This window comes from Pristiophorus japonicus, chromosome 2 (genome assembly GCF_044704955.1).
Source record: "Pristiophorus japonicus isolate sPriJap1 chromosome 2, sPriJap1.hap1, whole genome shotgun sequence".
Classification (NCBI taxonomy): Eukaryota; Metazoa; Chordata; class Chondrichthyes; family Pristiophoridae; genus Pristiophorus; species Pristiophorus japonicus.
The window spans coordinates 18,140,742-18,167,668 of NC_091978.1; the positions used below are offsets into that span (position 1 = coordinate 18,140,742).

At 45.0% G+C, this 26,927-nt stretch overlaps 1 protein-coding gene across 5 annotated transcripts in view; it reads left to right on the plus strand.

The window, feature by feature from the left end:
- Nucleotides 1-26,927, plus strand: part of LOC139236107 (putative pre-mRNA-splicing factor ATP-dependent RNA helicase DHX32) — a 207,028-nt gene that overhangs the window by 171,292 nt on the left and 8,809 nt on the right. For 4 of the 5 annotated variants that reach the window (XM_070866799.1, XM_070866802.1, XM_070866798.1 and 1 more), the window contains exons 9-11: nucleotides 12,829-12,954; nucleotides 15,290-15,480; nucleotides 22,164-22,354. In XM_070866799.1, coding sequence (XP_070722900.1) covers nucleotides 12,829-12,954; nucleotides 15,290-15,480; nucleotides 22,164-22,354 — 508 coding nt within the window. Of the gene's footprint in view, nucleotides 1-12,828; nucleotides 12,955-15,289; nucleotides 15,481-22,163; nucleotides 22,355-26,927 lie in introns of those variants that run through there. The other variant, XM_070866803.1, reaches the window with a different exon arrangement.

Sequence of the window (26,927 nt, forward strand, 5' to 3'; positions counted from 1 at the left end):
GGCAAGTTGGATCCAAAATTGGCTTGGAGGTAGGAAGCAAAGGATAATGATTGATGGATGTTTTTGTGACTAGAAGGTTGTTTCCAGTGGGGTTCTGCAGGGCTTGATACTGGGTCCCTTGCTTTTTGTGGTATATATCAACGATTTGGATTAAGAAGTTTGCAGACGACACTAAAATTGGTTGATAATGAAGAGGAAAGTCATGGGCTGCAGGAGGATATCAATCTACTGGTCAGGTGGGCAGAGCAGTGGCAAATGGAATTTAATATAGAGAAGCGTGAGGTGGTGCACTTTGGGAGGGCTAATAAGGAAAGGGTATACACATTAAGCAGTAGGTCACTTAATAGTGTAGATGAACAAAGGGACCTTGGAGTGCTTGTCCACAGATCGCTGAAAGTAGCAGGCCAGGTTGATAAGGTGGTTAAGAAGGCATACGGAATGCTTGCCTTTTTTGGCCGAGACATAGAAGATAAGAGCAGGGAGGTTATGCTTAAATTGTATAATACTTTGGTTAGGCCACAGCTGGAGTACTGCGTGCAGTTCTGGTCACCGTATTATAAAGAAAGACGTGATTGCACGAGAGAGGGTGCAGAGGAGATTTACTAGGTTGCTGCCTGGAATGGACAATCTTAGTTATGAGGACAGATTGTATAGGCTGGGTTTGTTCTCATTTGAACAGAGGATGCTGAGAGGAGACCTCATTGAGGTGTACAAAATATTGAAGGGCCTGGACATAGTGGATAGTAAGACTCTATTTCCATTGGTGGAGGGGTCTGTAGGGGGCATAGTTTTAAAGTGGTTGGTGGAAGGTTTAGAGGGGATTTGAGGGGGGGGGGCTTTACGCAGAGGGTTGTGGGGATCTGGATCTCGCTGCCTGGAAGAGTGGTGGATGCAGAAACCCTCACCACTTTTAAGAGATGGTTGGATGGGCACTTAAAGTGCAGTAAGCTGCAAGGTTGCAGGGGAAGTCATAACGGGGAACAAAGAAATGGCGGACCAATTGAACAAGTACTTTGGTTCGGTATTCACGAAGGAGGACACAAACAACCGTCCGGATATAAAAGGGGTCAGAGGATTTAGTAAGGAGGAGGAACTGAGGGAAATCCTTATTAGTCGGGAAATTGTGTTGGGGAAATTGATGGGATTGAAGGCCGATAAATCCCCAGGGCCTGATGGACTGCATCCCAGAGTACTTAAGGAGGTGGCCTTGGAAATAGCGGATGCATTGACAGTCATTTTCCAACATTCCATTGACTCTGGATCAGTTCCTATCGAGTGGAGGGTAGCCAATGTAACCCCACTTTTTAAAAAAGGAGGGAGAGAGAAAGCAGGGAATTATAGACCAGTCAGCCTGACATCGGTAGTGGGTAAAATGATGGAATCAATTATTAAGGATATCATAGCAGTGCATTTGGAAAGAGGTGACATGATAGGTCCAAGTCAGCATGGATTTGTGAAAGGGAAATCATGCTTGACAAATCTTCTGGAATTTTTTGAGGATGTTTCCAGTAGAGTGGACAAGGGAGAACCAGTTGATGTGGTGTATTTGGACTTTCAGAAGGCTTTCGAAAAGGTCCCACACAAGAGATTAATGTGCAAAGTTAAAGCACATGGGATTGGGAGTAGTGTGCTGACATGGATTGAGAACTGGTTGTCAGACAGGAAGCAAAGAGTAGGAGTAAATGGGTACTTTTCAGAATGGCAGGCAGTGACTAGTGGGGTACCGCAAGGTTCTGTGCTGGGGCCCCAGCTGTTTGCACTGTACATTAATGATTTAGACGAGGGGATTAAATGTAGTATCTCCAAATTTGCGAATGACACTAAGTTGGGTGGCAGTGTGAGCTGCGAGGAGGATGCTATGAGGCTGCAGAGCGACTTGGATAGGTTAGGTGAGTGGGCAAATGCATGGCAGATGAAGTATAATGTGGATAAATGTGAGGTTGTCCACTTTGGTGGTAAAAACAGAGAGACAGACTATTATCTGAATGGTGACAGATTAGGAAAAGGGGAGGTGCAACGAGACCTGGGTGTCATGGTACATCAGTCATTGAAGGTTGGCATGCAGGTACAGCAGGCGGTTGAGAAAGCAAATGGCATGTTGGCCTTCATAGCGACGGGATTTGAGTACAGGGGCAGGGAAGTGTTGCTACAGTTGTACAGGGCCTTGGTGAGGCTACACCTGGAGTATTGTGTACAATTTTGGTCTCCTAACCTGAGGAAGGACATTCTTGCTCTTGAGGGAGTGCAGCGAAGGTTCACCAGACTGATTCCCGGGATGGTGGGACTGACATATCAAGAAAGACTGGATCAACTGGGCTTGTATTCAGAAGAATGAGAGGGGACCTCATAGAAACGTTTAAAATTCTGATGGGTTTAGACAGGTTAGATGCAGGAAGAATGTTCCCAATGTTGGGGAAGTCCAGAACCAGGGGACACAGTCGAAGGATAAGGGGTAAGCCATTTAGGACCGAGATGAGGAGAAACTTCTTCACCCAGAGAGTGGTGAACCTGTGGAATTCTCTACCACAGAAAGTTGTTGAGGCCAATTCACTAAATATATTCAAAAAGGAGTTAGATGAAGTCCTTACTACTAGGGGGATCAAGGGGTATGGTGAGAAAGCAGGAATGGGGTACTGAAGTTGCATGTTCATCCATGAACTCATTGAATGGCGGTGCAGGCTAGAAAGGCCGAATGGCCTCCTCCTGCGCTGTAAATTTCTATGTTTCTATGTTACAAACCTAGAGCTGATAATTGGCATTAGACTGGATGACCTTTTGTTGGACAGCGCAGATATAATGGGTAAGTACTGCAGGGAATAGAATACGGCCAGCATGATCTCCTGGACTACTTTCGATCGCCTGAATGGCTCGGAGAGAAATTTTCCCAGATTGTTTTCTCCTGAAACTGGCCTGGGCTTTTATCTGGTTTTTGCCTCTCCCAGGAGATCATATGGCTGCGGTTGGGGCGGAGTATAGAATATCGCAGTTGTGTGAGGCGGACTGGTTGGGCTGGGTGCTCTTTGTCTTTCCGCCATTGTTCATAGGTTTATATGTAACCTATAGGGCTGCTGATCAAGGGCCGTGCGGCTCTTTGTCGGCCGGCGCGAACACGATGGACCTAAATGGCCTCCTTTTGCGCTGTAAATTTCTATGTCTGCGCTCCTCTAATTCTGCCCTCTTGAGCATCCCTGATTATAATCGCTCAACCATTGGTGGCCATGCCTTCTGTTGCCTGGGCCCCAAGCTCTGGAACTCCCTGCCTAAACCTCTCCGCCTCTCTACCTCTCTTTCCTCCTTCAAGACACTCCTTAAAACATATCTCTTTGACCAACCTATGCTCATTTCTCCCTATGCGGCTCGGTGTCAAATTTTTATCTTGTAATACTCCTGTGAAGCGCCTTGGGACGTTTCACTATGTTAAAGGTGCTAAATAAGTGCAAGTTGTTGTTGTGGTTGTGGGTTGAAGGAAGTGGTAGAGAAACGGGTGCATTTATCAGCACATCCTTCCTACTCCTACAAATATGCTCTCTGTTTGAGTGAACATTGCACACTTTTAAAAAAATAATTGAAGAGGCATCCGTCCGCTGTGGAGAAGTGTAAGATTTCTAAATCTCTGGCATTAAATTGACAGCAAGATCGATTCATTTAAAACAATTTGGAATAGTTTATTAAACACACACACACGAGCACATCTATCAGCAGTCGTCCGCTGTCCTACGGATCTGTTTAGTTACAACAGATACAATGATGTTACAATAATGATTTATAAAAAAGTTGATGTCACTTCCCTCTGGCAAAGCAAACGACCTGCTTCTTTGTCTGTAGAGGAAGGCCCTGTTTTTGCCCTGTGCTTAAGAAAAGAGACAGCTAGCAATCTTTGCTCGGGTTATTATACCCCTTAAGGCCATTGTTTCTCAAAGCCTCAGGATTGGGTCCTGGTTCCAGTGTCGTTCCTGATTGGCTTCTCCTCATACCCCTGTCTGTCTGGAGGGCCAGTGCCATTCCTTGATTAGCATAATGGCTTTCCAATTAACACCTTTTCTTGTTTGGTGAGTTTCAATGCCATGCTTCCTTTGTTCCTTGAGCTCTGCCCAGCCCAGAGGAGACATGAACTTGGGCAAGTTAACCATTTTGCCTCTTCAAACTTGTCTTTTCGAATAATCTACAATTTTAACATATATATGTATATAAAATCAATGTTATCATTATTAAACACTTTTATTCTTACAGACGTATAACTTTTATACAAAAGAACATAAGAATTAGGAACAGGAGTAGGCCATCTAGCCCCTCGAGCCTACTCCGCCATTCAACAAGATCATGGCTGATCTGGCCGTGGACTCAGCTCCACTTACCCGCCCGCTCCCCGTAACCCTTAATTCCCTTATTGGTTAAAAATCTATCTATCTGTGATTTGAATACATTCAATCAGCTAGCCTCAACTGCTTCCCTAGGCAGAGAATTCCACAGATTCATAACCCTCTGGGAGAAGAAATTCCTTCTTAACTCGGTTTTAAATTGGCTCCCCCGTATTTTGAGGCTGTGCCCCCTAGTTCTAGTCTCCCCGACCAGTGGAAACAACCTCTCTGCCTCTATCTTGTCTATCCCTTTCATTATTTTAAATGTTTCTATAAGATCACCCCTCATCCTTCTGAACTCCAACGAGTAAAGACCCAGTCTACTCAATCTATCATCATAAGGTAACCCCCTCATCTCCGGAATCAGCCCAGTGAATCGTCTCTGTACCCCCTCCAAAGCTAGTATATAACATAAGAACATAACATAAGAAATAGGAACAGGAGTAGGCCACAGGGCCCCTCGAGCCTCTCAATAAGATTTATTTTGGAAATTACCCTGAATCTGTGCTTTCCTATTCTGAGTTCCTCGCTTGTTACTCGGATTTTTGTACTCCCACCCTGCAACATGTCTTCAATGCTGGGTGACTTGGTGAATTGAATTCAATCTCCACTTTCGTTCCTTTTTTCCCTTTTTCTTTAACCGTAGGAGGTGCTAACAGCAGGCGTCAGCACCTCACCCGAATGGTAAATTATTCCAAACATTTATCTTTTTTTTGAATGAAGTGTTCTTTCCTAGATTGTCGTAAATGTTATTTTTCATTAAAATCACATTTATGTTCTCTCTAGCCCTATTTTCTTGAAAAATTCAAAGTGAAGGGTCAGGACGTCCCCAGGGCAGTTTAAAAAAAAATAGAGCAGATGAGATGAATCGGTTTGTTGTGATCTAAGTGGTGGCAAGATTGGGTTTCAAAAGCTTTTGGCTTGTAGGAGAAAGGACAAACTGCAGAAGGTAGGAGATTCCGGAGTTTGAGGTCTTGGTAAAGAATTAGTTTGAGTCGAAGACTGCAATAAGTCGTGTAAAGCAAGTGCATGTGTTTGTGTTTGAAAGTTTGTGGGAGCACTGACCATAATAATGGAGATGTAATGGGGAACGATAGCTGTGGTTAATGGGCATTCCTGTATTTGTTGAAATGACTAGCAATGGCATGGTTTTAATCTTTGATTTGAAGTGCCATATTTTTGCATATTCCTGTGATCATTCTAAGGTGGATCGGAAAATGAAACGGTTATCTCTCTGTGTGTCAGAGTGTGCGCGCGTTGAAGTGTCTTTGAGATGCACACGTAGCCTCCAAGCTGCAGGAGGCCAGGAGCGAAGATCGTAAATATTGAACTTCTAAAATAACCTTTCCCCCTTCAGTGTTTCTCCTTTTTGCAGGAAACAGTCAGTGTCAGAAACCTCTGCTACCAAGACCGCAGTATTTTTACAATTGCAAATAAAATTAGCTCAGAAATTCCGACTGGTTGTGGTGTAGCCAGGAAAGACTGGGTGGGAATTCTTGACCAGCGATTAACCCTGTACCAAACACCCAGGGCCCGGGACATATGCATAAAAGGCGTAGGCCCCCCCGTGTCATTCTACAGCACTTACTGGACATCGGCCCAAAGTTCCTGGCCATCAACCGTGGCTCAGCGGGTAGCACTCTCGCCTCTGAGTCTGAAGGTTGTGGGTTCAAGTTCCACTCCAGAGACTTGAGCTCAAAAATCTCAGCTGAGGGAGTGCTGCACTGTCGGAGGTGCTGTCTTTCGGAAGGTTCTCTCTCTCTCACTCTCACACTCAAAGAAGAGCAGTGGAGTTCTCCCTGGAGCTCCGTCCAATATTTATCACTCGGTCAACATAAACAAAAACAGATAATCTGGTCATTATCACATTGCTGTTTGTGGGATCGTGCTGTGTGCCAAATTGGCTGCCGTGAATCCTACATTGCAACAGTGGCTGCACTCCATAAAAGGTTCTCCATTGGCTGTAAAGAATTACAGGCGAGGGAGGGGTGTGGCCGAAGAGGGAAATTTGAGTCACTAGTCCCTATGTGCTCCACAGTCGAGTTGCCACATTTCTTAATGACAATCAATCTCTCTGCGATCCATAGTCGTTGGGAAATGGCTATTTAGGTTCCTCCAGTTCCTGTGATATCATGATATCATATCATGACCAAGATTTTTCCACACTGGTAGAAAGGGCCAGATACTCAGTGGAAATTAATTCTGCACCAATTTCCTTCCTCTTCGCCCCCCTGTCGCCCAAATTGTATAATTTGTGTGCCAAACAGGAAAGAGAATTTTCAAGCCATTTGTCTCAAATACCCACTTAGTGGTTGTTCAGCATTGCACCATCTTTTCAGGCTAGACTTTCTATCTAATCTTATAGATTAAAAAATATAACCCTCTGGGGGAGAAATTCGGTCGGGCCTCTGTTGCGGCGTTAATCCAGGCGGAGCGGTACTTTTAGCGCCTTGAAAAAGTTTGCGCCTCCCACCATGAAATTCGGTCGAAGAGCTGACGGGCAATAAATTAGCTGTTGCACACCAGAGAGGAGGGGAGCGGTGGGGGTGAGCAATAATGAAAGTTTGGTCGGTACATTTTGTGGGTCCATTGCGCATGCGTGAAACTCCGAATCAGATCCTGGGAAAAGCCGAGTCTTAAAGGCGCGGCATAGTAACGCACCCATTAAAGTTTTCAAAATCACTGGTTTTCAACCTGTACTGTTATGTCTGCTGCCACTGCAAACTGGGAGGCTCACGCACCGTGCTGTGTGTAAACATTGCACTGACTTTTGGTTACTCTGCATCCCCCAGGCGCTGATTCCATTCCCCTCTCTAGCCACTGCCTGAGGCTGACTCAGGCTGTCACAACCTTGGCTTCCTATTTGACCCCGAGCTGAGCCTATGACTGTTTATCCTCTCCATCACCAAGATCGCCTACTTCCACTTCCACTTCCGTAATTTTGCCTGTCTCTGCTCCTGCCTCAGTCCATCTGTTGCTGAAACCCTCGTCTATTTATATGTTTCTTTCGGACTCAGCTACTCCAATGCTCTCCTGGCTGGCCACCCATTTTTCACCCTCCGTAAACTTGAGCTCTTCCAAATCTCTGCCACCTGTATCCTAACTCACACCAAGTCCCGCTCACTCATCAGCCCTGTGTTCGCTGACCTACATTGGCTCCCAATCCAGAAACTCCTCCATTTTAAAATCCTCATCTATGTTTTCAAATCCCTCCATGGCCTCACCTCATCCAATCTCAGTAACCTTCTCCAGCCCTACAAGCCTCTGAGATCTCTGCATTTCTCCAATTCTGGTCTCTTGTGCACCCCCAATTTTCTTCACCCCTGCATTGGCGGCTATGCCTTCAACTGTCAAGCTCTGGAACTCCCTCCCTAAGGGCCCAAGTTTCGGCATCAGGTGAAAACGGCGCACCTCTGAGACTTACATGACTTGCCTGGGCTCGAAGGTGCACCGGAATATTTTGCTGCAATTCTATAGTCATCCTCGACTCCGAGGGACTGCCTAAGAAGAAGAAGGCCACATTGTACTTTTTCAAAGGCAGGATGGTGTATAATTGGTGAGAATTTCAGACTTGGAGAAAGGAAAGACTGGTTGGTAGGCAGTTGTAATGACAGAAATGTATAGTAAAAATAATAACACATTCTACTTGTTTGGACAGCAGCCAACGTTTTTCATCCTTTAGGTAGCTTTTGATTTAACTGAGATTGAAGGATGTTGATTTGTCTTTTAAGTCATTCTCTGGATATGGACTTTGCTGGCAAAGCTGGCATTTATTGTCCATCTCGAGTTGCTCTTGAGAAGGCGATGATGGGCCTAGTTCTTGAACCACTGCAGCCCGTGTGGTGAAGGTGCTCCCACAAGATTGTTGGGTAGCGAGTTCCAGGATTCTGACCCAGCGACGATGAAGGAACAGCGATATAAAGCTATATAATAATATATAATAAATAGAATAAAAATAATCGAGAGAAGATAGATTATGAAAATAAACTAGCACAAAATATAAAAACAGATGGTAAGAGTTTCTACAGGCATATAAAAAGGAAAAGAATGGCTAACTTAAATGTTGGTCCCTCAGAGGATGAGACTGGTGAATTAATAATGGGAACGGAAATGTCAGAGACATTGAACAAATATTTTGTATTGGTCTCCACGGTAGGAGACACTAAAAACGTCTCAATAGTAGATAATCAAGGGGCAAGGGAGGAACTTAAAACAATCACTATGACTAAAGAAGTAGTACTCGGTAAAATAATGGGACTAAAGGTGGACATGTCCCCTGGACTTGATGGCTTGCATCCTAAGAAGTGGCTGCAGAGATAGTGGATGCATTGGTTGTAATCTACCAAAATTCCCTGGATTCTGGGGCGGTCCCAGCAGATTGTAACGTCCCCCTATTCAAAAAAGGAGGCAGACAGTAAGCAGGAAACTATAGACCAGTTAGCCTAACATCTGTCATTGGGAAAATGCTGGAGTCCATTATTAAGGAAGCAGCAGCAGGACATTTTGGAAAGCATGATTCAATCAAGCAGAGTCAACATGGTTTTATGAAAGGGAAATTATGTTTGACAAATTTGCTGGAATTCTTTGAGAATGTAAGGAGCAGGGTGGATAAGGGGGCAGATGTGGTGTATTTGGATTTCCAGAAGGCATTCGATAAAGTGCCACATAAAAGGTTACTGCACAAGATAAAAGCTCACGGGGTTGGGGATAATATATTAGCATGGATAGAGGATTGGCTAACTAACAGAAAACAGAGAGTCGGGATAAATTGGTAATTTTCAGGTTTTGCAAACAGTAACTAGTGGAGTGCCACAGGGATCAGTGTGGGGCTTCAACTATTTACATATTAATGACTTGGATGAAGGAACCAAGTGTAATGTAGTTAAGTTTGCTGATGACCCAAAGATGGGTGGGAAAGCAAATTGTGAGGAGGACACAAAAAATTTGCAAAGGGATATAGTCAGGCTAAGTGAGTGAGCAAAAATTTTGCAGGTGGAGTATAATGTGGGAAAATGTGAGGTTATCCACTTTAGCAGAAAAAATAGAAAGGCAAATTATAATTTAAGTGTAGAAAAATTGCAAAATACATTAGTACAGAGGGACCTAGGGGTCCTTGTGCATGAAACACAAAAAGTTACAGCAAGTAATGAGGAAGTCAAATGGAATGCTAGCCTTTATTGCAAGGGGGATGGAGTATAAAAGCAGAGAAGTCCTGCTACAACTATACAGGGTTGGTGAGGCCACACCTAGAGTACTGCGTACAATTTTGGTCTCTGTATTTAAGGAAGGATATACTTGCATTGGAGGCAGTTCAGAAAAGGTTCACTAAGTTGATTCCGGAGATGAATGGGTTGGCTTATGAGGAACGGTTAGTAAGTTGGGCCTATACTCATTGGAGTTCAGAAGAATGAGAGGTGATCTTATTAAAACTTATAAGATAATGAGGGGGCTCAACAAGGTAAATGCAGTGAGGATATTTCCACTCAGGGGAAACTAAAACTAGGGGACATAGTCTCAGAATAAGGGGCCACCCATTTAAAACTGAGATGAGGAGAAATTTCTTCTGAGTGTTGTAAATCTGTGGAATTCTCTTCCCCAGAGAGCTGTGGAGGCTGGGTCATTGAATATATTTAAGGCAGAGATAGACAGATTTTTGAGCGATAAGGGAGTAAAGGATTATGGGGAGCGGGCAGGGAAGTGGAGCTGAGTCCATGATCAGATCAACCATCATCATCATAGGCAGCCCCTCGGAATCGAGGAAGACTTGCTTCCACTCTTAAAATGAGTCCTTAGGTGGCTGAACAGATCAATACAAGAGCCACAGTCCCTGTCATAGGTGCGACAGATAGTCATTGAGGGAAAGGGTGGGTGGGACAGGTTTGCCACACGCTCTTTCCGCTGCCTGCGTTTGATTTCTGCATGCTCTCAGTGGTGAGACTCGAGTTGCTCAGCGCCCTCCCAGATGCACTGCCTCCATTTAGGACGGTCTTTGGTCAGGGACTCCCAGGTGTCAGTGGGGATGTTGCATTTTTTCAGGGAGGCTTTGAGGGTTTCCCTGTAACGTTTCCTCTGCCCACCTTTGGCTCGTTGCCATGAAGGAGTTCCAAGTAGAGCACTTGCTTTGGGAGTCTCATGTCTGGCATGCGAACAATGTGGCCTGCCCAGCAGAGCTGGTCAAGTGTGGTCAGTGCTTCAATGCTGGGGATATTGGCCTGGTTGAGGACGCTAATGTTGGTATGTCTGTCCTCCCAGGGGATTTGTAGGATCTTGCAGAGGCATTGTTGGTGGTATTTCTCCAGCGATTTGAGGTGTCTACTGTACATTGTCCATGTCTCTGAGCCATACAGGAGGGCGGGTATTACTACAGCCCTGTAGACCATGAGCTTGGTGGCAGTTTTGAGGGCCTGATATTCAAACACACTTTTCCTCAGGCGGCCGAAGGCTGCACTGCCGCACTGGAAGCGGTGTTGAATCTCATCGTCAATGTCTGCTCTTGTTGATAAGAGGCTCCCGAGGCATGGGAAATGATCTTATTGAATGGTGGAGCAGGCTCGAGCGGCCAAATGGCCTACTCCTGCTCCTATTTCTTCTGTCGGGATGGTGCATGAGTTAGAAGGGACCCTGGTGGTGTTCCCATGATGCTACTGCCCTTGACCTTCTATGTGGGGGAAGTTGTGGGGTTGCGAAGTACTATTGAGATGCAATGTGAAGTGCAATAGAATTACCTTTTGGTCACCTTTTGTTCAGTCTAGCACTGGGCTGGATATTTTTTTTACAAACTTTTCTGTCTCGTTTTCAGCCTTCACCATTACTACCGTGAGAATGCCACCTGCCTGATTTCATATAAATTGCTACTGGTCAATTATTTGAACTGGTAATATAGTGGTTAATAACCAGGGAGCATAGGTTTGAAGTTATCAGAACATAAGAATTAGGAGGAGGAGTAGGCCATTTGGCCCCGCGAGCCTGCATTGAACAAGGTTATGGCTGATCTTCTACCTCAGCTCCACCTTCCCGCACTATTCCCATATCCCTTCATTCCCTTCGTTCCCAAAAATGTATCGTCCTCTGTCTTGAATATACTCAACGACTGAGCATCCACAGCTCTCTGGGACAGAGAATTCGAAAAATTCACAACTCTTTCGAGTGAAGAAACCTCTCCTCATCTCAGTCCTAAATGGCCGACCCTTTATTTTGAGACTGTGATCCTGTGTTTAAGATTTCCCAGCCAGGGGAAACATTATTTCAGCATTTACCCTGTCAAGCCCCTTAAAAATGTTTTATGTTTCAATCAGATCACCTCTCATTCTTATAAACTCGAGGGAATATATAATCCTACTAGCGCCTTTTAACGTAGTAAACCGTCCCCCCGGTGCTTCACAACAGTGTTACAGACAAACAGATTTGACACCGAGCCACAGAAGAAATTAAGGCAGATGATCAAAAGCTTGTTTAAAGAGGTAGGTTTTAACGAGTGTCTTAAAGGAGGAAAGTGAGGCAGAGCGGCATAGAGGTTTAGGGAGGGAGTTCCAGAGCTTAGGGCCCAGGCAGCTGAAGGCACGTCCATTAATGGTTGAGCAGTTATAATGAGGGATGTTCAAGAGGCCAGAATTTGAGGAGCGCAGACATCTTGTGGGATTTTGAGGCTGAAATTGATTACAGATATGGAGGGGCAAGTCCATGGAGTGATTTGTAAACAAGGATGAGAATTTTGAAATCAAGGCATTGTTTAACTGGGAACCAATATAGGTCAGAAAGCACAGGGGTGATGGGTGATCTTGACTTGGTGCGGGTTAGTACTTGGGCTGCTGAGTTTTAGATGACTTCAAGTTTACGTCATGTGGAAGGCCGGCCAGGAGTGAGTTGGAGTAGTTAAGTCTAGAGGTAACAAAGGCATGAATTAGGGTTTCAGCAGCAGAAGAGCTGAGGCAGGGACAGAGGTGGATGAAAAGGATTAGAGGGGAGTTGAAAAGAAATATTTTCACCCAGAGGGTGGTGGGGACCTGGAACTCACTTTCTGAAAGGATGGTAGAGGCAGAAACGCTCATTGCATTTAAGAAGTACTTGCATATGCACTTAAAGTGCTGAAACCTACAAGGCTACAGACTAAGGTGGGAAGTAGGATTAGGCTTGATGGCTCTTTTTTTGGCCGGCACGGACACAATGGGCCTTTTTCTGTGCTGTAAACTTCTATGATTTGTTGAATGTTGTGCATTGAAGTAGTGCAAAAAAAGGGGCCTGTATTGCTGGTTAAAATTCTTAACCAGTAAACCGGATGCATTTTCCTTAACGAGCAGAAGTCGGTCCTCAGAGCGAATTTGTCTGAATCCAAAGCAAATGGGTAGTTACCGGTGAGTCGCCATAACAGTCATTACCAGGTGTTTAAATCGATTTGTGATCGCTCTTTGATTATTATATCAGAGCAGAATATCCGAGACATTCATGACCTGCTTATTTATCATTCCTTCAGCGTCACCATGTTTTGTTGCCCCACCCAAGCATCTAGAGGAAGCCGCAGCCATTCGCAGGAGGGTTCTTCTACATCCTGAGGGTGACCATTTTACTCTCATCAACGTCTACAATGCTTTCAAACAGCGTAAGTGTGAAAAAGGCAGTACGGGTTGAACCTCCCTTATCCAGAACTCTCTTATCTGGAACCACCCCTCGTCCAGAACCATTCCCAGCCACCGGGTGGCGCATGCGCAGAACTCCGACATGAATAAATTGAAGTCGTTCCTCGCTGCCGACTCCCGCATTTGCTGGCCTGACCCCGCGATCCACCGCTCCCCCCCACACCCCCCCCATGATCTCTCTGCCGCACTCCCAGCCCCAAGCCAGCCAGCCCTGATATCCCCTTGCTCAGTACCTGTACCATCCAATTTAACGTAACAACCCCTCATCCGGAAAAATCCCTTATCCAGAACCGGCCAGGTCCCCAAATTTTCGGATAAAGGCGGCTCAACCTGTATTCTTTAAATTAGTACTTGTTTTTCTTTCTGTTTTTCCCCTCCCCAAAAAGTGATACAAATGTGTCAGCCATTCGCATTGCCTCGTTTACTGATCATTTTATCCAACTACTTTCTTCACCTCTCAGCTGTTTTGGGATGCTTTATCGTGTTAAAGTCACTATAAAAATGTAAGTTACTGTTGATGATGGTTCTGGATCGGCAGCCGCTCGTAGTGTGAGATATCATTGTTTCAGTATTGATAACCAGGGGTGATCCAAAATCTCCGCAGCATAACTCCGCCTATTTCCATCTCCGTAACATTGCCTGTCTCCGCCCTTGCCTTGGCTCATCCGCTGCTGAAACCCTCACCCATGCCTTTGTTAGCTCCAGACTTGACTATTCCAACGCACTGCAGGCTGGCCTCCCACATTCAACCTACGTAAACTAGAGGTGATACAAAACATCGATACCTGTGTCCTAACTCGCACTAAGTCCCGCTAACCCATCACCCCTCTGCTCGCTGACCTACATTGGCTCCCGGTTAAGCAACATCTCCATTTCTGGGAAAGCTAAAGCCATTGTTTTTGGTCCCCACCACAAGTTCCCTAGCCACTGACTCCATCCCTTTCCCCAACTTCTGTCTGAGGCTGAACCAGACTGTTCACAACCTTGGTGTCATATTTGACCCTGAAATGAGCTTTCAACCACATATCCGCTGCATAACTAAGACACTGCCTATTTTCACTTCCGTAACATCGCCCGTCTCTGCCCTTGCCTCAGCTCATCCGATGCTGAAGCCCTCATCCATGCCTTTGTTACCTCTAGACTTGACTATTCCAGTTCACTCATTTCTGACCTCCCACATTCTAACTCTGCCTACCCATGTCCTAACTTGCAGCAAGTCCCACTTGTCCATCACCCCTGTTCTTGCTGACCTACATTGGCTTCCGGTTAAGCAATTCGAAATTCTCATCCTTATTTTCAAATCCCTCTATGGCCTCACCCCTCCCTATCTCTATATTCTCCTCTAGCCTCACAACACCCCGCCCCCCGAGATGTCTGTGCTCCTCTAATTCTGCAATCTTGAGCACCCCTGATTATAATCGTTCAACCCTTGGTGGCCGTGTCTTCAGCTGCCAGGCCCCAAGCTCTGGAACTCCCTGCCTAAATCTCTCCACCTCGCTACCTCTCCTCCTTCAAGACGCTCCTTAAAACCTACCTCTTTGACCAAACGTTTGGTCACCCACCAATTGGTTCCAAACTATCAACGCTTGATTAACTTCCCGTGGACTATGTGAGCATCCTCACATCACTGGCTGAAGTGCACTGGCTGAAATGAGCCCAAGAAACCACAGAAAGAGGAAATGTGCAGAGGGCTGTAATGTATTTGCTTCATGGGTTCTTTGCTTAAGAATTCATAGCAACACATTGTTACTAAGAACTAGTTGGTTTATTAACAAAGGTTTAACAATCACACTGCACATTACGAGTTCATCCACTGGACTCACAACTGCATACCTCATTGTGGATGACCTAGACCCAGCGGACTGGGGTTTTATTGAGTCTTGTGAACATCACATGACTGGCCAAGCCACTCAATGCAATAGCTCTATAAAACTGTCAGCATACTCACAGATGCATACATTACAAGGGCCAGCAGCATCTGAAAGAGTAAGATGGGTTAACATTTCAGGTGTGACCCTGCAACTAAACCTGAAATTTTAAGATATTTCTCTCTCAAACACTGCCTTGCATGCTGCATATTTCCAGTTATCCCACCGCCCCCCTCTCACCTTTTTGCCTCAGGTAAAATCATGCAGTGCCCCCCCCCCCCCCCCCCCCCCCAAACACTAATGTACTTCTTAAAAGCTCATAATCTGCCCCACCTGTCCATTATTGTCTACCTTGTATCTGGAGCATTTTAATTTATCTACTGGTGAGTGGGCTGTGATATCAGATTACCCCTGTAAAATCTGCTTGCAGATAATGAAGATGAAACGTGGTGCTTGAAGAACTATCTGAGTTATTCTGCCCTGAAGCTGGCTGACGTTATCCGCTACGAACTGTTGGAACTGATGCAGAGGATTGAGCTGCCTGTATCACCAGCCAACTTTGGAATGGAGGAAAACCTGCTCAACATAAAGAGAGCTCTGATCTCGGGCTACTTCCTGAAGGTGCTTGGTGGTGTTGCCCTGTCCCAATTTCTCCTCCAAGGCCTGAGTTCAGTTTAGTGAGATATATAGTCCCTTTAATACTGCTATGTTGTGTGCCAGTTCTTGTCGACCTTCTCCTTGCATAAGGTCGACCAGTGATCTGGTTGCATAGTTGCCAGTGATGCTCCTCCACCAGGTGTGCATTGGATAAGGTCCCAGAATTCTTTGCCTGATGTCTCACTCTGTTAGCTTAACTGTTCCACCAGAACAAGGTGGAGTTGTTAGGTTTGTCTCTTCTGTATGGCTGGAAGGCACGGATGTCTGTCATAGAGTCACAGGGTTGGATTTTCCGGTCCTTTGCACTCCGGGTTTCATAAGAACATAAGAAATATGTATCTGAATGTACATAGCATTCGTAACAAAATAGATGAGTTGACGGCGTAAATAGATACAAATCGGTATGATCTGATAGCCATTACAGAGATATGGTTGCAAGGTGACCAGGGCTGGAAACTAAATATTCAGGGGTATTTGACAATTTCGAAGGACAAACAGAAAGGAAAAGGAGGTAGGGTAGCTCTGTTACTAAAGGATGAGATCAGTGTGTTAGTGAGAAACAATATTGGCTCAGAAGATCAAGATGTTGAATCAGTTTGGGTGGAGATAAGGAATAATAAGGGGGAAAAGTTGCTGGTGAGGGTAGTCTACCCTAACAGTAGCTACACTGTTGGACGGAGTATAAATCAAGAAATAATGGAGGCTTGTAAAAAAGGAACAGCAATAATCATGGCCGATTTTAACCTTTATATTGATTGGACAAAGCAAATTGGCCAGGGTAGCCTTGAGGAAGAGTTCATAGAGTGTATCCAGAATAGTTTTCTTGAACAGTACATTGCGGAACCAACCAGGGGGCAGGCTATCTTAGATCTGGTGCTGTGTAATGAGACGGGGTTACTAAATGATCTCCTAGTAAAGAATCCTCGAGGAATAAGTGACCATAACATGGTTGAATTTCAAATTCAGTTGGAGGGTGAGAAAGTTGGATCTCAAACCAGTGTCCTAAGCTTAAATAAAGGAGACTACAAAGGGCAGAGTTGGCTAAAGTGGACTGGAAAAATAGATTAAAGTGTGGGACGGTTGATGAGCAGTGGCAGACATTTAAGGAGATATTTCATAACTCGCAACAAAAATATATCCCAATGATAAGAAAAGACTGTAGGAGAAGGAATAACCATCTATGGCTAACTAAGGAAATAAGGGATGGTATCAAATTGAAAACAAGGGAATACAATGTGGCCAAGACTAGTAGGAGGCCAGAGGATTGGGAAACTTTTAAAAGCCAGCAAAGAACGACGGAAAAAATGATAGAGAGGGAAGATAGATTATGAAAGTAAACTAGCAAGAAATATAAAAATAGATAGTAAGAGTTTCTACAAGTACATAAAAAGGACAAGAGTGGCTAAAGTAAGTGTTGGTTGCCTAGAGGATGAGACTGAGGAATTAATAATGGAGAACAGGGAAATGGCAAAGACATTGAACAAATATTTTGTATCAGTCTTCACGGTAGAAGACATTAAAAACATCCCAATAGTGAATAATCAAGGGGCTATAGGAAGGGATACAATCACTTTCATTAAAGAAGTAGTACTCAGTAAAATAATGGGACTAAAGGCGGACAAGTCCTCTGGACCTGATGACTTACATCCTAGGGTCTTAAAAGAAGTGGCTGCAGAGATAGTGGATGCATTGGTTGTAATCTATCAAAATTCCCTCGATTCTGGGACGGTCCCAGCGGATTGGAAAACCACAAATGTACTCCCCCTGTTTAAAAAAAGGAGGCAGACAAAAAACAAAAAACTATAGACCCGTTAGCCTCACACATGTCGTTGGGAAAATGCTGTAGTCTATTATTAAGGAAGCAGTAGCGGGACATTTGGAAAAGCATAATTCAATCAAGCAGAGTCAGCATGGTTTGATGAAAGGGAAATCATGTTTGACAAATTTGCTGGAGTTCTTTTGAGGATGTAACAAACAGGGTGAATAAGGGAGAACCAGTGGATGTGGTGTATTTGGATTTCCAGAAGGCATTCGATAAAGTGCCACGTAAAAGTTCATGGGCTTGGGAGGTAATATGAGGATTGGCATGGATAGAGGATTGGCTAACGAACAGAAAACCGAGAGTCGGGATCAATGGGTCATTTTCCGGTTGGCAAACAGTAGCTAATGGGGTGCCGCAGGGATCGGTGCTGGGGCCACAACTATTTACAATCTATATTATCATCATCATAGGCAGTCCCTCGGAATCGAGGAAGACTTGCTTCCACTCCTGAAGTGAGTTCTTTGATGGCAGGAGTTGGCCATCTGGCCCCTCGAGCCTGCTCTGCCATTCAGTAAGATTATGGCTGATCTGATCTTGGCCTCAACTCCACTTCCCTGCCTGCTCCCCATCACCCTTGACTCCCTTATCTCTCAAAAATCCATCTTTCTCCATCTTAAATATAGTCAATGACCCAGCCTCCACAGTTCTCTGGAGTAGAGAATTTTCCCTGGAGCAGGGTGAAAGGCGGTGTTCAGGTCCCCTGCGCCCCATCGCGATCCTCCGGTCGGGTTTTGCAGCGGCGGTGAGCAGCACCGGGTGTGCAAAGCCTCTGGTTGCGACACCAGCAAGAGTTTTGACTTTTGCCCGATCCGTCCGCCCAGAAGTGCGCCCGCAATGACCGCTTGGGAAATCAGGGCGGTCAGCATAGTCGGCGGCGTAGAGGAGGGTAAAGTACTCCAAAAATAAGTGCGAGTATTCTTTTAATTTTTTTTGTGATTTGTGTTGTGGTGGTGTGGGCAATGTTTTGCGGGTTTTTCTAATCTCGTACCTCCCCCTCACACCCCCCGCCCCCCCCCCCCAGGCCCCTCTCGGAGCGCACACAGTCCAACTCTTTCCCAGCCATGCGCCACGAAAAGAGTACAACGTTTTCCTTCGCGCTGGGCCCCTTGAAGCAGTGCCCAGCTACCGAAACTTCCATATTAAAGCACAAACTATTCCCGGCCGGTAACTGTAGCGCGCGTGTGCAGAGGTCCTGGCACTGTTTTCAGCGCAGGGATCTGGTTCCGCCCCCCCACAGCTTGTGCTGGCTGCGCCGAGGGCCAGAGGACCTGCAAGTAGGTGGAGAATACCGAAGATTTTTTTAGGCGCACTTTGTGGCGCGAAAAACGGGCGTCCAGGTCGGGACTGCGCCGTTCTAGGCGCGTGTGGAAACTTGGGCCCATTGAAAATAGGTGCAGGAGTAGGCCATTCAGCCCCTCGAGCGCGCACCACCATTCAATAAGATCATGGCTGATCACTCACCTCCGTACCCCTTTCCTACTTTCTCTCCATACCCTTTGATCCCTTTAGCCGTAAAGGCCATGTCCAACTCCCTCTTGAATATATCTAACGAACTGGCCTCAACAACTCTCTGCGGGAGAGAATTCCATAGGTCAACAACTCTCTGACTGAAGAAGTTTCTCCTCATCTCGGTCCTAAATGGCTTACCCCTTATTCTTAGACTATGACCCCTGGTTCTGGACTCTCCCAACATCGGGAACATTCTTCCTGCATCTAACCTGTCCAATCCCGTCAGAATTTTATATGTTTCTATGAGATCCCCTCTCATTCTTCTAAATTCCAGTGACTATAGGCCCAGTCGATCCAGTGTCTCCTCATATGTCGGTCCTGCTATCCCGGGAATCAGTCTGGTGAATCTTCGCTGCACTCCCTCAATAGCAAGAATGTCCTTCCTCAGATTAGGAGACCAAAACTGAACACAATATTCCAGATGAGGCCTCACCAAGACCCTGTACAGTGGCAACAAGACCTCCCTGCTCCTATAATCAAATCCCCTAGCTATGAAGGCCACCATATCATTTGCCTTCTTCGCCGCCTGCTGCACCTGTATGCCAACCTTCAATGACTGACACCCAGGTCTCGTTGCACCTCCCCTTTTCCTAATCTGCCGCCATTCAGATAATATTCTGCCTTCATGTTTTTGCCACAAGTGGATAACCTCACATTTATTCATATTATACTGCATCTGCCATGCATTTGCCCACTCAACTAACCTGTCCAAGTCACCCTGCAGCCTCTTAGCATACTCCTCACAGCTGACCCCGCCACCCAGCTTAGTGTCATCTGCAAACTTGGAGACATTACACTCTATTCCTTCATCTAAATCATTGATGTACATTGTAAATAGCTGGGGTCCCAGCACTGAGCCCTGCGGCACCCCACTAGTCACTGCCTGCCATTCTGAGAAGGACCCGTTTATTCCGACTGCTTCCTGTCTGCCAACTAATTTTCTATCCACGTCAATACATTATCCCCAATACCATGTGCTTTAATTTTGCACATCAATCTCTTGTGTGGGACCTTGTCAAAAGCCTTTTGAAAGTCCAAATACACCACATCCACTGGTTCTCCCTTGTCCACTCTGCTAGTTACATCCTCAAAAAATTCTAGAAGATTTGTCAAGCATGATTTGCCTTTCATAAATCCATGCTGACTTGGACTGATCCTGTCACTGCTTTCCAAATGCGCTGCTATTTCATCTTTAATAATTGATTCCAACATTTTCCCCACTACTGATGTCAGGCTAACCGGTCTATAATTACCCGTTTTCTCCCTCCCTATTTAAAAAGTGACGTTACATTAGCTACCCTCCAGTCCATTGGAACTGATCCAGAGTCGATAGACTGTTGTAACATGATCACTAATGCATCCACTATTTCTAGGGCCACTTCCTTAAGTAAACTCTGGGATGCATCCCAATCAGGCCCTGGAGATCTATCGGCCTTCAATCCCATCAATTTCCCTAACACAATTTCCTGACTAATAAGTATTTACTTCAGTTCCTCCTTCTCACTAGACCCTCGGTCCCCTAGTATTTCCGGTACATTATTTGTGCCTTCCTTCCTTCGTGAAGACAGAACCAAAGTATTTGTTCAATTGGTCCGCCATTTCTTTGTTCTCCATTATAAATTCACCTGAATCTGACTGCAAGGGACCTACGTTTGTCTTCACTAATCTTTTTCTCGTCACATATCTATCGAAGCTTTTGCAGTCAGTTTTTATGTTCCCAGCAAGTTTCCTCTCATACTCTATTTCCCCCCTCCTAATTAAACCCTTTGTCCTCCTCTGCTGAATTCTAAATTTCTCCCTGTCCTCAGATTTGCTGCTTTTTCTGGCCAATTTATATGCCTCTTCCTTGGATTTAACACAATCCCTAATTTTCCTTGTTAGCCACGGTTAAGCCACCTTCCCTGTTTCATTTTTACTCCAGACAGGGATGTAGAATTGTTGAAGTTCATCCATGTGATCCTTAAATGTTTGCCATTGCCTATCCACCGTCAACTCTTTGAGTATCATTCGTCAGTCTATTCTAGCCAATTCACGCCTCAAACCATCGAAGTTACCTTTCCTTAAATTCAGGACCCTAGTCTCTGAATTAGCTGTCAGACTGCAGCTATGAGAATGCAAAGCCGTAGACTTTAAGAAATAAGGCTACAAATCTCGATGATGGTGCATTAAAATGTAATTAGAAATATTCGAGTAATGTGACGTGTTTTAATATTGAAATAACTGCACATTTTAATATCTGCGTTTAATATTAAACTTGAGATGTTGCAATTCCGATTAATTGATCTTTGGTAAGCATTGAACGCGATGTATTTTTTTCCTACTAAAAAAAGCAGAAAACCCTGAGTGTTTAGCAGGCTGGCCAGCATCAGAAAGACAAAGTTAATTCAGGCGGGTCCTTCGAGAACTGAAGAGTCAGCAGCTGCTTATCGAGCTCCTGTCACCGATCTGGGTTCAGCTGATGACAGCCAGTAACCAAATAAAGCATTTAGTCTGAGCTCCATCAATAAGCCACCCCTAAAACTGCTGTGAAGAACCCTTTCCCTGGTGGCTAGGCACGAGATAGTCGGTTTGGCATCTGTTGAAGGAGCCTCAGAGAAATGATTTTACGCAAATTTGACACCGATCACAGTTGATGAGTGTCAGTTATATAAGAGGCATGATTACAAAAAATCTTTAAAGTGTCATTGAGGGCACGCTACAGGGTGATCTCTTAATCTTGATGCACTGGTAACACAGTTTAATTCCATGTTAAATTAAAGAAGGGCATTTATTTTTCCCTTTGCTATTGGATAGGCTGGGATTATTTTCTTTGGAACAGAGGAGGCTGAGAGGAGACCTAATTGAGGTGTATAAAATTATGAGGGGCGTAGACAGAGTGGCTAGAAAGGGCCTATTTCCCTTAGCATAGGGGTCAACAACCAGGGGCCATAGATTTAAAGTAATTAATATGAGGTTTAGAGGGGATTTGAGGGGAAATGTTTTCACTTGGTGGGTGTCTGGAACTCACTGCCTGAAAGGGTGGTAGAGGCAAAAACCTTCACCATATTTAAAAAGTACTTGGATGTGCATTTGAAGTGCCATAACCTACAGGGCTACGGACCAAGAGCTGGAAAGTGGGATTAGGCTGGATAGCTCTTGGTCGGCCGGCACGGACACAATGGGCCGAAATGGCCTCCTTCCGTGCTGTAAACCTCTATGATTTTAACTGATTACACTAACTTTTTCTTTCTCCCCTGCTCTCTTCCTCCTGTTGCCCCTTCCCCCCCCCCCCCCCGCCCCCCCACCTCAAAACCAAAAACCCAACCCTGGTTTCTAGGTAGCAAGAGACGTGGATGGCTCTGGGAATTACCTGATGCTGAATCATAAGCACGTGGCTCACCTGCATCCCTTATCGTGTTACCTCACCAGGAAGCCTCGGCCTCGACCTCCTTCCTGGGTCCTGTACCACGAGTTCACCATCTTTCAGGATAACTGCATCAGCGTCGTCTCCGAGATTCATCCTGAAATGTAAGCCCGTTAGGAAATGGTTCCAATCCTCTGAGTCACAGTGTGTGTACATTACAGAAAAAAAGAAAAGACTTGCATTTATATAGCGCCTTTCACGATCACCGAGCGTCTCAAAGCACTTTTCAGCCAATAAAGAACTTTGAGTGTAGTCACTGTTGTAATGTGGGAATCGGGGCAGCCAATCTGCGCACAGCAAGCTCCCACAGACAGCAGTGTGATAATGACCAGATAATCGTTTTTTGTTATGTTGATTGAGGGATAAATATTGACCAGGACACCGGGGACAACTCCCCTGTTCTTTTTCTAAATAGTGCCATGGGATCTTTTACGTTCACCTGAGAGCCTCGGTTTAATGTCTCATCTGAAAGACAGCATCTCTGGCAGTGTACTGCTCCCTCAGCACTGCACTGCAGTGTCAGCCTAGATTTATGTGCTCAAGTTCCTGGAATACAGGGGATATGGGGGGACATGTCACATTCTCACTAAATTCATACATCTGGAATAAGGATTATCTTTCATCACATGATCTGTCTTGTATTTCCTTCAGAGAAAAAAAGTAAAGTAACTCAAAAAAACAACAGTAACTTGTGTTAGGAGTGTATTGCAAGGATGTATTGAGGTTGAAGGATCCTAGTGATCGCCCAAGCTGTGAGGATAGCTAATACACTTCCAGATTTAATTTCATGTTACAGCCAATCGCTCATTCCAGTGTTTGTTTTTACATAAGAACATAAGAATTATGAACAGGAGTAGGCCATCGAGCCCCTCGAGCCTGCTCCGCCATTCAACAAGATCATGGCTGATCTGGCCGTGGACTCAGCTCCACTTACCTGCCCGCTCCCCGTAACCCTTAATTCCCTTATTAGTTAAAAATCTATCTATCTGTGACTTGAATACATTCAATGAGTTAGCCTCAACTGCTTCCTTGGTCAGAGAATTCCACAGATTCACAACCCTCTGGAAGAAGAAATTCCTTCTCAACTCGGTTTTGAATTGGCTCCCCCGTATTTTGAGGCTGTGCCCCCTAGTTCTAGTCTCCCGACCAGTGGAAACAACCTCTCTGCCTCTATCTTGTCTATCCCTTTCATTATTTTAAATGTTTCTATAAGATCACCCCTCATCCTTCTGAACTCCAACGAGTAAAGACCCAGTCTATTCAATCTATCGTCATAAGGTAACCCCCTCATCTCTGGAATCAGCCTAGTGAATCGTCTCTGTACCCCCTCCAAAGCCAGTATATCCTTCCTTAAGTAAGGCGACCAAAACTGCACGCAATACTCCAGGTGCGGCCTCACCAATACCCTATACAGTTGCAGAAGGACCTCCCTGCTTTTGTACTGCATCCCTCTCGCAATGAAGGCCAACATTCCATTTGCCTTCCTGATTACCTGCTGCACCTGCAAACTAACTTTTTGGGATTCATGCACAAGGACCCCCAGGTCCCTCTGCACCGCAGCGTGTTGTAATTTCTCCCCATTCAAATAATATTCCCTTTTTTTGTTTTTTTTGTTTCCCAAGGTGGATGACCTCACACTTTCTGACATTGTATTCCATCTGCCAAACCTTAGCCTATTCGCTTAATCTATCTAAATCTCTTTGCAGCCTCTCTGTGTCCTCCACACAACTCGCTTTCCCACTAATCTTTGTGTCATCTGCAAATTTTGTTACACTACACTCTGTCCCCTCTTCCAGGTCATCTATGTATATTGTAAACAGTTGTGGTCCCAGCACTGATCCCTGTGGCACACCACTAACCACCGATTTCCAACCCGAAAAGGACCCATTTATCCCGACTCTCTGCTTTCTGTTAGACAGCCAATTCTCTATCCATGCTAATATATTTCCTTTGACTCCGTGTACCTTTATCTTCTGCAGTAACCTTTTGTGTGGCACCTTATCGAATGCCTTTTGAAAATCTAAATAGCCCACCTCCATCGATACACCTATATCCACCATGCTCGTTATATTCTCAAAGAATTCCAGTAAATTAGTTAAACATGATTTCCCCTTCATGAATCCATGTTGCGTCTGCTTGATTGCACTATTCCTATCTAGATGTCCCGCTATTTCTTCCTTAATGATAGTTTCAAGCATTTTCCCCACTCAGATGTTAAACTAACCGGCCTATAGTTACCTGCCTTTTGTCTGCCCCCTTTTTTAAACAGAGTAATTACATTAGCTGCTTTCCAATCCGCTGGTACCTCCCCAGAGTCCAGAGAATTTTGGTAGATTATAACGAATGCATCTGCTATAACTTCCGCCATCTCTTTTAATACCCTGGGATGCATTTCATCAGGACCAGGGGACCTGTCTACCTTGAGTCCTATTAGCCTGTCCAGCACTACCCCCCTAGTGATAGTGATTGTCTCCAGGTCCTCCCTTCCCACATTCCTGTGACCAGCAATTTCTGGCATGGTTTCTGTGTCTTCCACTGTGAAGACCGAAGCAAAATAATTGTTTAAGGTCTCAGCCATTTCCACATTTCCCATTATTAAATCCCCCTTCTCATCTTCTAAGGGACCAACATTTTCTTTAGTCACTTTTTTCCATTTTATATATCTGTAAAAGCTTTTACTATCCGTTTTTATGTTTTGCGCAAGTTTACCTTCGTAATCTATCTTTCCTTTCTTTATTGCTTTCTTAGTCATTCTTTGCTGTCGTTTAAAATTTCCCAATCTTCTATTTTCCCACTAATCTTGGCCACCTTATACGCATTGGTTTTTAATTTGATACTCTCAATTTCCCTGGTTATCCACGGCTGGTTATCCCTTCTCTTACCGCCCTTCTTTTTAATTGGAATATATTTTTGTTGATGGTTTTGTTGTTATTACCACTGAGCTGGCTTATCAGTTTTCACGATTGCTTTCACTTTGAGCTTGGTTGTTCAGATCTCAATCTTCCTAACATCCGGTGAAATGATTCCTTTCTGGCCCAAATAAACAACCACAACAACTTATATTTATATAGCGCCTTTAACGTAGTCAAATGTCCCAAGGCACTTCACAGGAGTGTTATGAGATTTTCAAAAATTGACAACCGAGCTGCATCTGTAGAAATTAGCGCAGGTGACCAAAAGCTTGGTCAAAAAGAAGTAGGTTTTAAGGAGCGTCTTGAAGGAGGAAAGAGAGGTAGAGAGGCGAGAAGGATTAGGCAAGGAGTTCCAGAGCTTGGGGCCTAGGCAACAGAAGGCAACGAGTTTGCACTCGTGGGGGAATCTAGAACTAGGGGGCGTAGTTTAAGAATAATGGGTCGCCATAGAAATGAGATGGAGGAGAAATTTCTTAGGGCTGTAAATCTGTCGAATTATCTGCCCCGAGAGCTGTGGAGGCTGGGTCATTGAATATATTTCAGGTGGAGATTAACAGATTTAAGGATTATGGGGTGTGGGCAGGGAAGTGGAGCTGAGCCCAAGGTCAGATCAGCCGTGATCTTATTAAATGACGGAGCAGGTTTGAGGGGCCAATGGCCTACTCCTGCTCCTATTTCTTATGTTGTTATGTGAGGCATGGCCACCAATGGTTGAGCGATTATAATCAGGGATGCTCAAGAGGGCAGAATTAGAAGAATGCAGACATCTCCGGGGGGGGTGGTTGTGGGGCTGGAGGAGATTACAGAGAAGGGGAGGGGCGAGGCCATGGGGGGGGGGGGCGGGTGGGTGGTGGTGATTTGAAACAAAACATCAATTGATCATGGCATCCTCCGACTTGTGTGCTGTTCTGACTATAAGGTTCAACATTCTAATTACTTTGATCTTCTGAATTCTCAAGTCATTAATGTAATTAGAAACAGCAAGAATCTGAAAACTGATCTGTGGGGCTCTCTCTTTAGTACCATAGCCCAATATCAGTACCCGCTCTTTTATTTACTTTGCCCACTTTCAAAGCTTTTACCCGAGTCCCCACTCCTGAGCTTCTAGTAGTCTTTTGGGGGAACTATGACAAGAGGGTTTTTGCAAGTGTAGGTAGGTATGCCACATCATAGGGTTTTCCATTCCAAAGTATCACTTCCTTAAAAAAAGCCAAGGAGTTGGTCAGGCAGGATCTTCCCTCTTCTGAATCTGTGTTGGCTGCTATTTTCTGCAGTTGTTATACACGTAATCTTCAATTTCCTTTACGCCCAATACTAATGTTGGCCTGAGTGTGTTTTGCCGTATTTTCTGAAAATGTTTATCATAGAGAAACATAGAAATTTCCAGCATGGAAGGAGGCTATTTCGGCCCATCATGTCCGCGCTGGCCGACCAAGAGCACTCCAGGGACTTGAGCACATAAATCTAGGCTGACACTCCAGTGCTGTGCTGAGGGGGCGCTGCACTGTCGGAGGTGCCATCTTTTGGATGAGATGTTAAACCGAGGCCCCGTTTGCTGTTGGTATAACTAAAACCGCTTGTTCCCATCTCTGTAAAATCGCCCATCTCCACTCCTGCCTCAGCTCAACTGCTGCTGAAACCCTCATCCACGCCTTTGTTACCTCTAGACTTGATGACTCCAATGCACTCCTGACTGGCTGCCCACATTCTACTCTGCGTAAACTTGAGGTCATCCAAAACTCAGGCTGCCCATGTCCTAACTCGC